This window comes from Haliotis rubra, unplaced genomic scaffold (genome assembly GCF_003918875.1).
Source record: "Haliotis rubra isolate DU_JTF1 unplaced genomic scaffold, ASM391887v1 Scf281, whole genome shotgun sequence".
Taxonomy (NCBI): domain Eukaryota; kingdom Metazoa; phylum Mollusca; class Gastropoda; order Lepetellida; family Haliotidae; genus Haliotis; species Haliotis rubra.
Window position 1 is genome coordinate 1,121,371 of NW_025766903.1, and position 16,933 is coordinate 1,138,303.

A 16,933-nucleotide genomic window follows, 5' to 3' on the forward strand; every position below is an offset into this window, starting at 1 on the left:
CTATTATAATGACCACTATTCAGTGGATTGGTGTGTCTGATATAATGACCACTATTCAGTGTTAGAGAAGCTCAAACTTATGTTCTCTTTTTCTTCTTTGCACTGTCAGCTGACTGAGGTTCATGTAACGAGCTCGAGTTAAGATCCTGGGAGCGTTGATTTCGTCGTTTCTTATTTTTGGGAGTTTTTGCCCTTGGCTCATTTTGGTCCTGTGTGACAGCCTGTGTGACATCCCGTGTGACATCCTGTGTGCTGTCATCAAAACCAGCTATACCACATCCAGTGCCTGTGCCTATCACACTTGGTGTAGACTGACCAACTGACCCTAACAGATGCTCCCGCAGTGCCAGTGAAGATCTTTCCTGGGATGACACTGGAAGACAGAGAACAGTAGCAGTATTTTGACGATGATGGATGATTACTAAGCAACATTCCAGGTACATGACTGTAGTCTGTAAATAGTCAAGTCTGAACCAAACAATCCAGTGATAGACATCTGAACAATATATGTCAAGTTGAGAAGGCTCCTGTCTAGAAACCAGGTCCTTACGTGGGTATAACATGTGGATCATTTACTTGGTGTGACCTGGCTTGAATAAGGCTACACACTGTCGAACCCTGCATTCATAACAAAAGCAAACAAAGCAACTTACGTGAGGCATCGTCCTGCACAGATTTAGCTGCGTCCAGAGCTTTGTGTTGTGCTCTGCCTCCTCCAGATGCTTCCTCCAACACACACACAACAATCTTGTTGAGCAGCTTCAGTGATGACTGCACACAGTCTGTATTCTCTGCTGGTCTGCCATCTGGAGATGCCTCGGTGTCTGACGTGTCACAGTCCAGCTGCCTCTCCGTCTCACAAGGTAAGTCTAACACACTGTTGTATACAGATACCAAGCTGGACAAAAACTGGCGGGAGAAATCTGACAAGTCAGTAACAACTTTCCTGCAGACTTGACCAAAACTATTTTCATGACACAGAATACTTAAAACCCAAGAAAGAATGTCAGATTTTAGTTTGGGGCTGTTGGCACTGGGTTGGTGTTTGAGAATCCAGGCCATGGTGACAAGGGCACTGGACACCTGCACATCCTCCTCCATCGCCCACTCGGTACAGCTGTCCTGATGTGCTGCAGGAGATGATGACACACATCTCTGGGGAGCCCAATACAGGCAAACCCGACACACATTGTTCAACACCTTCACTCTGTTCCCTATATCTACATCCTTTTCACCGATGTCTGATGTTTCACCAGTTTTCACAGACTCTGGATTAGATTTCTCCGTTGATGCCATATTTTTACCATCTGCATCTACCTCCATCTTCTCCTCCTCTTCCTCTATGAGGTCCACCTCCTCCACATGGTAGTCCTTGCGTTTCCTCTCAACCGTTGTCTTGGCGACCTGTATGTGTATACCTAGAGAGCTGAGTATGTTCTTCAGCTGTGCAGCTGTTGTGAGGTCGTTCTGCAGCTGGCTACAGCTGAGCAGGAGCAGAAGGACCTCCTTGACTGTGATAGTTTCTGCAGGAGAGCAGACACCCTGTGCTGTGTCCCCTGTGACATCCGCGAGCTGTTGGAGGGACGACACCATTGTCTCTGTTAGCAGCTGGAGGGAACGGCAAGAAAACTCATGATGTCTGGAACAAATAATGCCAAACTGTGCAGCACAGGGAAATTGTTTTGGGAAATCTCAAAGAAACAAAACTTCTGCTTCACATTTACTGGAAGCGACTCATCTACTGTTAATGATATCTAAGAAATGACAACAGTCTGTCAAGGGCGGAGGTAAATGTTACCAAGGAAAAAGTCTGACAGTTGCCCTCCAAACAACATGAAGGTTATCATTGAATTAGTGTGAAGGTCACCCTCTAAATAGCATGAAGTTCATCTTGTAAATTGGATGTAGGTGACTTCCTGGGGATGTCTGAATGTTCTCTCCTACCTGATGTGAGTGATGAGCCTCTTACAGCACAGCAGCACCTCCCGGACAAACTGTGAGGGCAGCGTCCTGCCCCCCTCCCCCACCATGGTGGACCACAGCGTGTGGAGGATGGAGGCCAGCAGCTCACAGTGCTCCACGTCATGCAGCCTGGAAGGATGCCAGTCAGTCAGTGAGTGAGGGAGGGAGTGAGGTAAATGCTAAAGATAACAATACTACTGAACATATCACACAGCCACATCTAACCAAATCTGACCGAGGTGAACAGGATCCTGACAGTGTGCAGTGCTGCAGATTACAGTACAAGTCAATATCAGAACTGAAGAATAAAAATCATGCTTTTTCAAACCATATTTTTTTTTAAACACAATCAACAAGGTTACATGACCACATGATTGGCATCAATGGGCTCTTAAAACGAATCCACCCACTCTAGATGTGGACATAATTCTGGATACAGCTTTGTGATCACATATGAAATTCCCTACAACCTTCATCTGGTAACTGGACAGGTGATACTTCAACACACACAGTGCAAGGAAACACTTGAACACCCGGCAATAAACACATTGCCCTTCATCGTAAGTAAATGGAAAGATAACCAATGTTCCCTCAAATCCCTCTAATCTAATACCGACTGAACAAGCAAGTTGTGACATTACTATTGGCGCCAAAGGTCTTACCGTTTCATGAGGATACCACTGATCCAGGTGAGGATACCATGGTTCTTTGCCAGATCCACTGCCATCGGGCGACCCGAACAAGCTGCTTTAACGATCCTCAGCACACGCACCTGAAACACAGCATCACTACACTGATAGGAAGGATAATCTGTGAATACACAGGGTAAACTGAAATTCTGTAAATTATGGAAACACTCTAACATCCTGCTAGGGACACCAAGATCCGCCTCACATACTGCTCCACCACAAAGAATTCTGGTCTATGGCACAGCACATTTAACCTGAAGATGAACTACTACTTCACCATCGTGTACAGACCTGGGAGAATTGGTCGCTCATGGCGGAGTCACAGAACCCCTGCAGTAACTTGAAGGTGAACCTCCGCTCCATTGTCTTGTAGTCAGACATCTCACGCAGACCATCCGCCAGGAGACTTACAATCCACGTCCTTTCCTTCCTGTGCTGAAACGATGAGCAATCACCATGGTAACACAAGTACTCTCTTGATGAACAATCACCATGGTAACATAAGTACTCTCTTCCTTCCTGTGCTGAAACATTCAACCACAGTAATATGTCACTCCTGTAAAGTTGAATCTTCGGCAAGTTCCCAAACCTTTGTCTGAACCACTGTCAACAGGCAGGTGTAGACTAAACGTGGAAGATAGAGCTTCGTAACCTGTAGATCTGACAGCACTAACGTGAATTAGGAACTGAACATGCAGGTAGAAACACCGTCACACTGGATAGATCAGGATCATGAGTATAGCGTGAAAGTAGGACTGTGCTAGCATCTTCATCCTGACATGATAAAACAGAGGAAACCACTACAGCCCCACTTACTGCCAGGTAAAGCGGTACAACGTTGCCATGGTTACCTGTAGGTCAGCACTGTTGAAGAGCTTATAGAACTCGGGTACATTCTCTGTGTCCAGACTCGGCTTCAGCAGCAGGAAGTTGTTCATCTGCCGGTACATGTGTTCATCTGTAGAGAAATAGCTTGGTTTCAAATTCAAAATACATAAAAATAACCTGCATTATATGTTTACCTGATGCCAGTATAAACATACAAGTTGTGGACAAAATCTTATCCATATTGATCAAAATGTCTGGAAATGAGTGTTGAACCAATTTGAGCTATAACACGTGACCCGATGACCCTTGACATCATCAGGCTCATGTGACCTTTGATCTTGTCAGTATCAACTCATATAGCAGATTATCAATCTATCATCATCGACTATTTACCTGTCAGATCTGGCTAAATTCAATCAACATTTCTCTTTCAACAACACGACAAAGGTATCAACATCTACAGCAAAAGTAAAATTGCAAGAGTAAATCTATGAAACTTGTTGCCATGGAAACTAAAACCTATAGCCATCAAAAAAGTACAATGTTCTCAGTTGTCCTGTTCCTGTCAGTACCTGGATGCAGCATGAGACGCGAGACACGGGCCAGGAAGAGGGTGATGAGACAGGATAGACGTTGGTTCGGCTCCTGTACGCTGTTCCGTAAAGTGTCCAGCAGGTATGTCACTTGAAGACGTTCATGGAACTTGACGCCGGACAGATGGTCCACATAGCGAGCCAGTACAGTGTACGCTGCCTTCCGTATGCTGGGTTCATGGCTACTCAGAGCAGTCAGCGTGTATGCCAGACAGTGACTTGATACGAACTTCCGACAGTCTACCAGGGAATCTACAAACAAAATGGAGAGAGTCAAGATGTCAGGTCCCCGATTCATCTACTTCCAGTTATTTCAATTAGGTGTGGAGTATGACAGACGGGTACACATAACACCCTGATAACACGTAATGTGAACACACAATATTTCTCACTTCAAGGAGTCATATTCCATCACCGCATCAAAGATTATCAGTGTGTCAACAAAAATGTAAGAAAACCTCCCCCCCGATGTTGCTGAGACTTGGTGGAAGATGACCACCAGTTGACTAAAACTCTCCAACCTATTTCTTTTAGCTAATCATTGGTGATAATTTCAGCAGCCATTCTACTGGTAACGGCTGTGGCCAAAACAGCAACCACATGTTCTGATTTTGTAAAACCGACTCTATTGGACTATTGGCATGTTGGCATGCGTGATGATAGTTCACTCACATTGTAGTACAGAAATGTAGGCTTGAAATGGCAATTGTGGAAACAAATCTTTGACTGAGCTTGATGCATGCTTTTCTTGGGAAGACAAATGATAACATTCTGTCAAATTAGATTAAGTGTGAAGATATTTTCTTTCAGGAACTTCAAAAGAATGAGACAGTGAAGAACTTGAAGATTGACAACAAGCAGACCCAAGGTACTGATTACTCTCTACACCAGATGACGTACCTGACCTCAGGAGTCCGCAGAACAACGGCAGCACAAAGCAAGGGTCATACACATCAACAGTGGCCTTGACCTCCTCCGATTCCATGACAACTGCAGGCTACACAGAGATACAGAGACATGAGTTGTGTCCAGCACAACTATAATACTGAAGTCTTCAGTATAGACAATACCCTCTTTGAGAAACTACTGTTAGGTTCCAAGATTAAGACAAATATATATAACGAGGACAAATTCCAGATTCAAAACAATAAACAGTGAATCCAGGCACAACCAAGGGATGTAATTCTGCAAATATATTTCTGCTGCCTTAAACTTGTGGAGCAGTAACACAACTGACTGAGATGACAGTAAGGACAGTACATGTTCAACACCAGGCACAAACACGAGCGTACACCACAACAGGTAGCAATGCATTTCAGTTCTACAGTTGGACAAGAGGAAGTAATCTTGTACCTCGATCTCTGAATGAGTGTGACATGTTTACAATAGGCACATGGCCAAACACTGTGACTGTTCCTTTATACTAATCAGCAATCTTCCAGTTGTATAACAATACAGTCTTGGACCCATGCCACCAGACGCTGTGTCACACAAGCTCACAAATCACCACTTGATGAAATAAAAGAGAATCATAACCTTATCTCATAAAAATGTCCCCAGAACCCATAGAGTAACATTCGATATCAAAACGTTTCAGTCTACCGTGAGCTTCCTGCTAATGGGGAAGTTTAAGGCTGACTTGTACATGTTGCGGACATTGAAGGCGTCCACAATCTGCTCCATGGACGGCTGCTTGAGGAGAGAGGAAGCCAGGGATTTCCTCAGGGCGTAGTGCTCTAACGCCTTGGGACCCCACAGGAACGGCCTGAGGAACAACAGTTACAGTGAACATTCACATATATATAGAACACCAGGTTTATTAATCACATAGAGAACACCAGGTTTATTAATCACATAGAGAACACCAGGTTTATTAATCACATATAGAACACCAGGTTTATTAATCACATAGAGAACACCAGGTTTATTAATCACATATAGAACACCAGGTTTATTAAATAGAATGATTAAAGTAGCATTACAAGTCAAATGTGATTACCAAAAACTACGATCAAATATAATATTGAACATAACAAGACATATTAACACACTACATAACAGCAACAGAGCTCTAGTCCACATTATATGGTCTCAATGTGGCACTGTCATGTGCTACATATTTCACAAGGAGCCATGATTATGCATCCTGATTCATGCAAAGCCACAGAAGGGATCCATCCCACCCCAGACTCACCACATGGGGGAGGAGATAAGGATATAGTTAAAGACACAAGGGTGATATAGTCCTGTTATAATCAAACATCATTCCCTCCAACTCTTCAGTAAACAGAAACAACCATAGGACTGAATGTGTAAAGCTAGCCAGTTCCAGTGGAAGCGAGATGAGTGATGTCCGGTAATTGTAGTGTATTGTAGTGTCATGGTAACCCATGGTAACGAGTGTCATGGTAACCCATGACATCACAATGGTCAGCAAAGCATTATGATCTAATTTCATTGTAGCAACATTACTGAGATCATCTCATGTGGCTGCCATGTTCTCCATGATAACTGGTTGGTTTCCCAGGTGTGTCTGAAACTGTTCACTGTTGTGGGGAAACAGACCTGTACAGACTTGGAGCAGGCAAACCGAGGTGGATGATGAGTCCAACCCTTGACCTCAGACTCCCGCATATCAAGGGAAGCAACTCTGCTGAGTCAACAGCTGCACTATAAACAAGTCCCTGCATTGTACTGTACAATGTTAAGGAAGCTCGGACTATGCTCCTGGGTCCACTGCGTGAGTGAGTGAGTGAGTGAGTTTAGTTTTACGCCGCACTCAGCAATATCCCAGCTATATGGCGGCGGTCTGTAAATAATCGAGTCTGGACCAGACAATCCAGTGATCAACAGCATGAGCATCTATTTGCCCAATTGGGAACCGATGACATGTGTCAACCAAGTCAGCGAAACTGACCACCTGATCCCGTTAGTCGCCTCTTACGACAAGCATAGTCGCCTTTAATGGCAAGCACATGGGTTGCTGAAGACCTATTCTACCCCGGATCTTCACGGGTCCACTGAGTATTTGAAGAAAGTCATCACTGTCTACATACCTGGCATCACTCAGCCCTTTACCATGTTTCTCATACACGAACATCATCTTCAGGAGTCTCTGGTCTGCAAATACAAGCAGCATGGTAATAGGTGGGATTGGGCTATTGCTAGGTACTGTATTGTGACAGTCAAAGAATCGTCTAGGCGTGGCTACAGATCACAGATGTATACAATGTTTACCTGTCTGTGACAATGTGGCTCCATATGCCCCCTGTAACACGGTGTAGTGACTAGGATCACAGATGTATACAACAGTTACCTGTCTGTGACAGTGTGGCTCCATATGTCCCTTGTAACACGGTGTAGTGACTGGGATCACAGATGTATACAACAGTTACCTGTCTGTGACAGAGTGGCTCCATATGTCCCTTGTAACACGGTGTAGTGACTGGGATCACAGATGTATACAACAGTTACCTGTCGGTGACAGTGTGGCTCCATATGCCCCCTGTAACACGGTGTAGTGACTGGGATCACAGATGTATACAACAGTTACCTGTCTGTGACAGTGTGGCTCCATATGTCCCTTGTAACACGGTGTAGTGACTGGGATCACAGATGTATACAACAGTTACCTGTAGGTGACAGTGTGGCTCCATATGTCCCTTGTAACACGGTGTAGTGACTGGGATCACAGATGTATACAACAGTTACCTGTCTGTGCCAGTGTGGCTCCGTATGCCCCCTGTAACACGGTGTAGTGACTGGGATCACAGATGTATACAACAGTTACCTGTCGGTGACAGTGTGGCTCCATATGCCCCTTGTAACACGGTGTAGTGACTGGGATCACAGATGTATACAACAGTTACCTGTCTGTGACAGTGTGGCTCCATATGTCCCTTGTAACACGGTGTAGTGACTGGGATCACAGATGTATACAACAGTTACCTGTCTGTGACAGTGTGGCTCCATATATGCCCCTTGTAACACGGTGTAGTGACTGGGATCACAGATGTATACAACAGTTACCTGTCTGTGACAGTGTGGCTCCATATGCCCCTTGTAACACGGTGTAGTGACTGGGATCACAGATGTATACAACAGTTACCTGTCTGTGACAGTGTGGCTCCATATGTCCCCTGTAACACGGTGTAGTGACTGGGATCACAGATGTATACAACAGTTACCTGTCTGTGACAGTGTGGCTCCATATGCCCCTGTAACACGGTGTAGTGACTGGGATCACAGATGTATACAACAGTTACCTGTCTGTGACAGTGTGGCTCCATATGCCCCTTGTAACACGGTGTAGTGACTGGGATCACAGATGTATACAACAGTTACCTGTCTGTGACAGTGTGGCTCCATATGTCCCCTGTAACACGGTGTAGTGACTGGGATCACAGATGTATACAACAGTTACCTGTCTGTGACAGTGTGGCTCCATATGCCCCTTGTAACACGGTGTAGTGACTGGGATCACAGATGTATACAACAGTTACCTGTCGGTGACAGTGTGGCTCCATATGCCCCCTGTAACACGGTGTAGTGACTGGGATCACAGATGTATACAACAGTTACCTGTCTGTGACAGTGTGGCTCCATATGCCCCCTGTAACACGGTGTAGTGACTGGGATCACAGATGTATACAACAGTTACCTGTCTGTGACAGTGTGGCTCCATATGCCCCTGTAACACGGTGTAGTGACTGGGATCACAGATGTATACAACAGTTACCTGTCTGTGACAGTGTGGCTCCATATGCCCCTGTAACACGGTGTAGTGACTGGGATCACAGATGTATACAACAGTTACCTGTCTGTGACAGTGTGGCTCCATATGCCCCTTGTAACACGGTGTAGTGACTGGGATCACAGATGTATACAACAGTTACCTGTCTGTGACAGTGTGGCTCCATATGCCCCCTGTAACACGGTGTAGTGACTGGGATCACAGATGTATACAACAGTTACCTGTCTGTGACAGTGTGGCTCCATATGCCCCTGTAACACGGTGTAGTGACTGGGATCACAGATGTATACAACAGTTACCTGTCTGTGACAGTGTGGCTCCATATGTCCCTTGTAACATGTAGTGACTGGGATCACAGATGTATACAACAGTTACCTGTCTGTGACAGTGTGGCTCCATATGCCCCCTGTAACACGGTGTAGTGACTGGGATCACAGATGTATACAACAGTTACCTGTCTGTGACAGTGTGGCTCCATATGCCCCTTGTAACACGGTGTAGTGACTGGGATCACAGATGTATACAACAGTTACCTGTCTGTGACAGTGTGGCTCCATATGCCCCTTGTAACACGGTAGTGACTGGGATCACAGATGTATACAACAGTTACCTGTCTGTGACAGTGTGGCTCCATATGCCCCTGTAACACGGTGTAGTGACTGGGATCACAGATGTATACAACAGTTACCTGTCTGTGACAGTGTGGCTCCATATGCCCCTGTAACACGGTGTAGTGACTGGGATCACAGATGTATACAACAGTTACCTGTCTGTGACAGTGTGGCTCCATATGTCCCTTAATAACACGGTGTAGTGACTGGGATCACAGATGTATACAACAGTTACCTGTCTGTGACAGTGTGGCTCCATATGCCCCTTGTAACACGGTGTAGTGACTAGGATCACAGATGTATACAACAGTTACCTGTCTGTGACAGTGTGGCTCCATATGTCCCTTGTAACACGGTGTAGTGACTGGGATCACAGATGTATACAACAGTTACCTGTCTGTGACAGAGTGGCTCCATATGTCCCTTGTAACACGGTGTAGTGACTAGGATCACAGCATTCTGAGTTGGTTTCAACCAGAGTCAACAGGAGATTCACCATCTGATCTGAAGAAAGGAAAATTTTCTTAGATTAAATCTTATTAGATCCAATAATGGCAATACACGTTAAATGACATATTGGAAAGCCATAACTTGAGCCTAGTGACTGCACGAGTTGTATGATCCCCAGGGAGTTGAGATTGAAAATATGGTGTGCCATTGAGATTGGCATCCAATGATCGAGGGAAAACAAAGCACTTTGAGCATGCATGTGAGTGAGTGAGTGAGTTCAGTTTTACGCCACACTCGGCAATATTCCAGCTATATGGCGGCAGTCTGTAAATAATCAAGTCTGGACCAGACAATCCAGTGATCAACAGCATGAGCATCGATCTGCGCAATTGGGAACCGATGACACGTGTCAACCAAGCCAGCGAGCCTGACCACCCGATCCCGTTAGTTGCCTCTTACTACAAGCATGGGTTACTGAAGGTTCATTCTAACCCGCACCTTCATGGGTAGCATGCATGTAGATGGGATGGACCATAGCACTATATAAATACCCATACGGTGTTCAGAAACACAGTCTCAATCTGTCTGTTCAAAGGGATACACATTTCAAAAGAAAGCGACTTTCCATGCTCCACGGGATGTACTGCCATACAATCTCCACCATCCATTACACATTCCAAAATTGTCTTCTGTTCAGTTCAAATTTCTAATGGATGAAAGTTAACAGTTTGAATCAAGTTTGAAGCTTAAAGCAACTTAGCATCTTAATTGTCAGCCCAAGTTTGCAAAGGTCGTCCGATGTGATCTGTAAAGGATGTCCTCAAACCTTTGTGAAGTGGTAGTGACAACTAAGATCTGATTTTAATGAGATTGGTTTACTTTTTATCGTTCAGCAGAAAAAAGTCCTTAAGTCATACAAACAGTATGCAGTGGAATCTGGAATTACATGAACTACCGTGAACCATGCAGCAGTACTTCTCTATGGCTGCCCGAGGTGTCATGTTGAAAGTACCGTGCAAGTAGCTGAGCAATCTGAGAGATACTTACCTTTGACCTCCTGACCTTTCTCCCCAAGCATGACCAGCATGAACTGTGAGTGGCTCATCAGCATCTCATACAGCATTGTGATTGGTGGAGACACGTCATGTGACTCTACATACACCAGTGGAACCAGCCTGTCAATCACCTTCAGTAGCATGGGTTCACAAAATAGAACTCTGAAAAAAAAGCCCAGGTCAAGGTGAAGGTCAACATTGTTAACACAACTAGCAACCACTACATGGGCTGATGGAGGAAGATGTTTCAAACTATGTTCCAAAAGCATGGAAGCTGAAACAACATCAGGGATAGTAGACCAGTGGTCTATATATGCTACAGTATGCTATGTGTTGCAGTATACATGGTGGTATATTTCTGCTATGGTATGGTATACCAGTATGTATTTCTGGTATTGTATGTTCAGGATATACTGCTATATATGCTACAGTATGCTATATGTTGCAGTATATACCATATGTATTTCTGGTATTGTATGTTCAGGATATACTGCTATAGATGCTACAGTATGCTATATGTTGCAGTATATGTCGTACCCATGAAGATCTGGTTTAGAATTCGTCTTCAGCAACCCATGCTTGTTGTAAGAGGTGACTAACGGAATTGGGTGGTCAGGCTCGCTGACTTGGTTCACATATCATTGTATCCCAGTTGCATAGATCGATGCTCATGATGTTTGATCACTGGATTGTCTGGTCCAGACTCTGTTATTTACAGATTGACACCATATAGCTGGAATATTGCTGAGTGTGGCGTTAAACAACAAACAAACAGTATGTGGCTTGATAAAGGCTGTGCTATATGTTGCTGAACATATGTTGCGGTATATGATAGGTGTATGTTGCATATTTTGTGAATTGTGGTATAACATGTTGTTATATTCTACAGTGTGGCTTGAAACCATTTCTGACAAAACTGAATCCAGGCATTTCTAGGATTAGCAGCGATACTAAATCCACCATTAACAGTTAGATCCTGTAGTACATGGGACTGAATCATACATAACGGAAGATCAGAACATTGATAAGTTTGTCGTTTGCCTGAACAGTAACAAATCTAAAGCTATTCACTATAAATCGCATGTGTTGTATTCTCCACTTACTTCAGACCAACTTTGACAAAGTCCAACCACTCAGCCAGAATCTTGTCTGTGCTTGTCACACTTTTAGCATTCTGAAAAATAATCACATCATGATCATGAACAAAGTTTTATTCATCAAGATTATTTCAGGATATAAAACCTGGAGAGAGTGTGCTCACCTGTATCACCTGATGTTGTGCTCACCTGTACCTAGAGTGTGCTCACCTGTATCACCCTGGGCCATGACCTTGAGAGTGTGCTCACCTGTATCGTCTGGGCCATGACCTTGAGAGTGTGCTCACCTGTATCACCTGGGCCATGACCTTGAGAGTGTGCTCACCTGTATCACCTGGGCCATGACCTTGAGAGTGTGCTCACCTGTATCACCTGGGCCATGACCTTGAGAGTGTGCTCACCTGTATCACCTGGGCCATGACCTTCAGAGTGTGCTCACCTGTATCACCTGGGCCATGACCTTGAGAGTGTGCTCACCTGTATCACCTGGGCCATGACCTTGAGAGTGTGCTCACCTGTATCACCTGGGCCATGACCTGACCTCACCTGTATCACCTGGGCCATGACCTTCAGAGTGTGCTCACCTCACCTGTATCACCTGGGCCATGACCTTGAGAGTGTGCTCACCTAGTCCTTGAGAGTGTGCTCACCTGTATCATCTGACCTGAGAGTGTGCCCCTGTATCCCATGTTGAGAGTCACTCCCAGCACTCACCTGTATCACCTGCCATGACCTTGAGAGTGTGCTCACCTCTGGGCCATGACAGTGCTCACCTGCCCCTGGGCCATGAGGGGCCATGATCCCGGGCCATGACCCAGAGTGTGTATCACCTGGGCCATGACCTTGAGAGTGTGCCCCTGCACCCCGACAGTTGATGACGCACACCTGTATCAGCCTGGGCTGCCTTGGGAGTGTGCTCACCTGTATCACCTACCTTGAGAGCATAGTCCTCTACATCTTGGTCCCTCCCAAGCACTCTCAAGTGTCCTCATCAGTAGCCCGAGGGAGATCCCGGTGTCCCCCTGCACCCCGACAGTTGGGTACAAGTACCTCCAAATGACCTCTCTGGTGTCCACACAGACCTGATGACAGCTCAGACCACATCTTGGCTGCCTTCTTTTCTCCTGTAAATACATCGATGTGATCAAGAGGTTTTCCTTTCTTCAATATCCACATACATGGAATGTATCTGTTGCCATCCCTCCAGTGTATTCAGTGAGTTGATCAGTCAAATTTGTTTAACACTGCAGACAGCAATATTCCAGCAGAGGTCTTCATTATTTGAGTCAGGACCACAGAAACTAGTGGCATCATCAAGAGGCAAGAAAGTGAACTGACTACCAAGACTGGAATTGTTGTAGTGAAACCATTCCCTCCAATTGGTCAGTCAGATTCCATCTATCATATTACTTGCATTACAAGACATTCCGACCAACTTAAACAAAACAATCTTAGCAGTACAATTATTGTAAATCCTTAAGATCGTGCTTTAGGCATCGGAACCACTTGCACAAATCACTTGTAGGCCAAGATCATTGTAAACTACACACAAAACATCAAGAAAACTGCATAGACACTAAAACTTCACAGGTGGAAATGAGACTTGTATACTCTCATGCCTCAGGGAGCCAAACATATGGATGAGATCTGAACCTTCATCTCACACAACTGGGGTATCAAGCAGATCCAGTCCATCTCTAGTGACAAGTAACACCTTGTCTGTACTGATACCAGTACCGAGCCAGGGTTATCCAGTTCATCTCTAGTGACAAGCAACACCTTGTCTGTACTGATACCAGTACCGAGCCAGGGTTATCCAGTCCATCTCTAGTGACAAGCAACACCTTGTCTGTACTGATACCAGTACCGAGTCAGGGTTAATGCAGACACAAATGATAATAATTAACGCTTCTCTCCTTGAAATCATGATACACTCAGCTTTGCAAGATCACAGTGAAAGTATTCAGGATTCCAATGTTTACTGCACTAGCAAGGAAAAGAGAAAGGAATGTTGGATCTAAAGTGTCCCCAAACCGACTCACCAATACAGTTCTCCTGGACAAGAGTACACACTATGTTGATGACAGCAGCATCTGTCTCGGTGAGAAGGTCTACTGTGCTGGTCAAATACATCTTCTCCACTGTCTTCACACACTGCTGGTTACTGGGGTTCTTTCCTGGAATGTAATGGAATAACAGATGCAATTTCACTCATGCCAATTCATAAACACCAAGGATGAATTTGTTGACAATTCATGAATTTTAGAAACATTACCATAATGACAAAGGCTGTCAAACAGACATTCCCTTCAACAATGTGGTATGTGCACTTCCAGTATCACAGTCTAATGTAAGAATTGAAAACAGGATTCTGTGCTTCCAGTTACATCAGTAAGAAAGCTGTCCACCCATGGGCCCTGCTTACCTCTAGACATCATCAGGACATAAGAGGAAGCAAGATCCTCCAACTGCTACTCTCAAGCTTTAACAACACAACAGATTTCTGGATACATGCCTACAGTATTCCCGAGTGGTTTCCTGACCCATCACACTAATCTGGAATTGGAACCAGAGGAATCAAATAAAGCAGTACCTGACTCCTTCCTTCCTGCCAGACGCAGGTAGGTCATGATGACCTCACCATATAATCCCCTGTCCTTCCTCACTCGCTCCACAGATCTCAGCAACCAGTCCTCAAACTCTGTCCTCAGTACCATGTTCTGGCACAGTATTCTCGTCACCATAGCAACTCGACCAGTGGTTAAGTTATCCAGCATATAGTTCCACAGCTCCCTACTCACAGCCAGGCAATAAGCAGGCTGGACTTTCAGTAAATTACGACAAAAATCCTCTAAAATTCATCTCTGGATGCGGTCATCAAATCCATCAAGGTTGATACTTTAGCAAAAGGCAGGAGTTGTCTCCCTTTAGACCTCTCTTGCAATTCAGCAAGTGATTTTGTGGCCAGATTTATCACAAGCTCACCAGCTTTGGAAAGTTTCTTTGATTTACCCTTAGATACAAGAACACTGGATGGAAACTCCAGCAGCTGTTCCAGGAATCTGCCAAAATAACCAGCAGGGTCTAGGAATGGCAGGAGAGCTTCCACACACCGGAACACAAGCTGTCGAGATTCTGTACTGGATTCTGTGAGAACAGCCTGTAGTGACTTTAAAACCCGTTCTGCGTATACACTGAAAACGTCCCACAGGGTGGGGTCTGCTACAACATCCTTCAAGTCCATCAGCAGCGTCATCATCTGCTCTGTAAGGAGAGAGTCAACATCCAGTGTTTTGAAGGAGATGGCCCCAAGGAAAGCTGCTTTCAGTGTTGGGTGCTGGAATATGGTGTGAAGAACACTGGTCAACATGTCCTGGCCCGACTTCTGACTGGCCTCAAGTATCTCAAACTCAGCTGATATTTCCCCAGCTTCTTGGGACTTGGTACCTTGGGAATACGAGAGCATCTTCCTGACAACAACTCTCAGAAGGTTGAAGTATGTCTTGAGTGACTTCTCGGCAGTGCTCTCCATCTTTGGGAGAAGAAATGACATCATCATTTTGTGATTTGAAACTGAAGGTAAATATTCATCCTCATTATGGAAATTACAACTATTACAATATAGTTTTAAACACCCAAAGAATGCTCCATAAAATGTCAGAATTGGAAATTTTAACCATAAATTGTATATTTATATACGAAGTAGCGACAAGAAAGAGAATGACAGGCACAGAACGTCACATGATCATCTGAGCGATCTGCACGCTTATTGAGATGATTGACAAGTACTGCTATCAGAGTGGGGGCAGAGGTCAGGTGGTCAGAGGACAGGAAGTTTTGATTCAACTTAGCCTACAGCATGTTTCCACACATGGTCGTAGAAGAAGAAGAGAGGTGCATACCATGAGATAGGATAAGTTTAAAAATTCAGTCTCTAGAAACAGATCATGACATAAACATTTGGAACTTTTCTTGAACATTTTAAAATTACTTACATTCTTCAACAGTGATACAGATGATTTCATACAGAAGTCACTATAAGTCTTCATTAACAGAGTGAACATTACTGGCTATAGTTCTATATATTTTATTATATTTCTTCTTAATATTTCCTCCTAACAACTGAGATCTCTGACTAGAGTGAATGTCCTACCTGCTGCAGGTTGTGCACAATGTGCCTGACACACAGAAGTAGTTGTTGGGCCAGCAGTACTGACTCGCTCACACCGACACTCTCCACAGCCGACACCAGGGAGTCGGTCAACTGGTCGGCCACCTGGGGGTCACTCCACAACACCTGCACCAGCACAGCAGGGTTGGACGAACGTCTGTCGGACTTCAGAGGCTTCCAAGGCTGATACAAATGATCGAGGTCCTCATCTTCATTTACATTGAAACTACTGATACTCAGAATACAGGGCGGATACAGCTTTTTGAGAAAGAGGGGTGCACAGTACCGTTTTCACGAGAGCTTGAATGGTCATTTAATAAACATCCCTGCACCCCCACTCTGGATCCGCCTATGGAACATACATATTAATTGATATTAAACTGGGTCTCATGTATGCCATGTGTTGTTTTACCTTGTTCACATCCTGGAATCTCAAGCTAACATCGTCAGTGATGAATGGTGTGACCAAGAACACACATTCAACCATTTGACTGGTCTTCACTATGGCCACATCCCAGCACTTTCTTACACCACCACCTTTCTGCCTACCAGTAAACTTGCATTACTGCTCTGATTATAACTCGTCTGAAAATGGTCCTAGTGGATCATATTGATAGGAGTGAATATACCTTATCAATCTGTATGTGAAATTAAACTATCAACATACAAATGCCACTATTGAAATATCACTTTGTCAGATTGCTTCAATAGGAAAAACCAAATA

At 44.6% G+C, this 16,933-nt stretch overlaps 2 protein-coding genes across 4 annotated transcripts; both read right to left on the bottom strand.

The window, feature by feature from the left end:
* Positions 1–63: 63 nt before the first annotated feature.
* Positions 64–13,045, bottom strand: LOC124281276 (nucleolar pre-ribosomal-associated protein 1-like). 3 transcript variants are annotated; one of them, XM_046717307.1, is made up of 15 exons: positions 12,973–13,045; positions 12,326–12,346; positions 12,045–12,115; positions 10,934–11,103; positions 9,830–9,940; positions 7,129–7,192; positions 5,675–5,837; positions 4,973–5,069; positions 4,052–4,324; positions 3,503–3,609; positions 2,943–3,086; positions 2,625–2,734; positions 1,945–2,091; positions 654–1,639; positions 64–373 (listed from the first exon to the last, which is right to left on the bottom strand). In XM_046717307.1, the coding sequence occupies exons 2-15, from the start codon at positions 12,341–12,343 to the stop codon at positions 78–80; spliced, it is 2,757 nt and encodes a 918-aa protein (XP_046573263.1). In that variant the 5' UTR covers positions 12,344–12,346; positions 12,973–13,045; the 3' UTR covers positions 64–77. The 3 variants fall into 3 exon arrangements, with proteins under 3 accessions (XP_046573263.1, XP_046573264.1, XP_046573265.1); XM_046717308.1 differs by lacking the exon at positions 12,326–12,346 and adding an exon at positions 12,628–12,648; XM_046717309.1 differs by lacking the exons at positions 12,326–12,346; positions 12,973–13,045 and adding an exon at positions 12,440–12,462.
* Positions 13,017–14,799, bottom strand: LOC124281251. The gene is made up of 3 exons (XM_046717279.1): positions 14,632–14,799; positions 14,081–14,215; positions 13,017–13,162 (listed from the first exon to the last, which is right to left on the bottom strand). The coding sequence occupies exons 1-3, from the start codon at positions 14,780–14,782 to the stop codon at positions 13,017–13,019; spliced, it is 432 nt and encodes a 143-aa protein (XP_046573235.1). The 5' UTR covers positions 14,783–14,799.
* Positions 14,800–16,933: the final 2,134 nt, after the last annotated feature.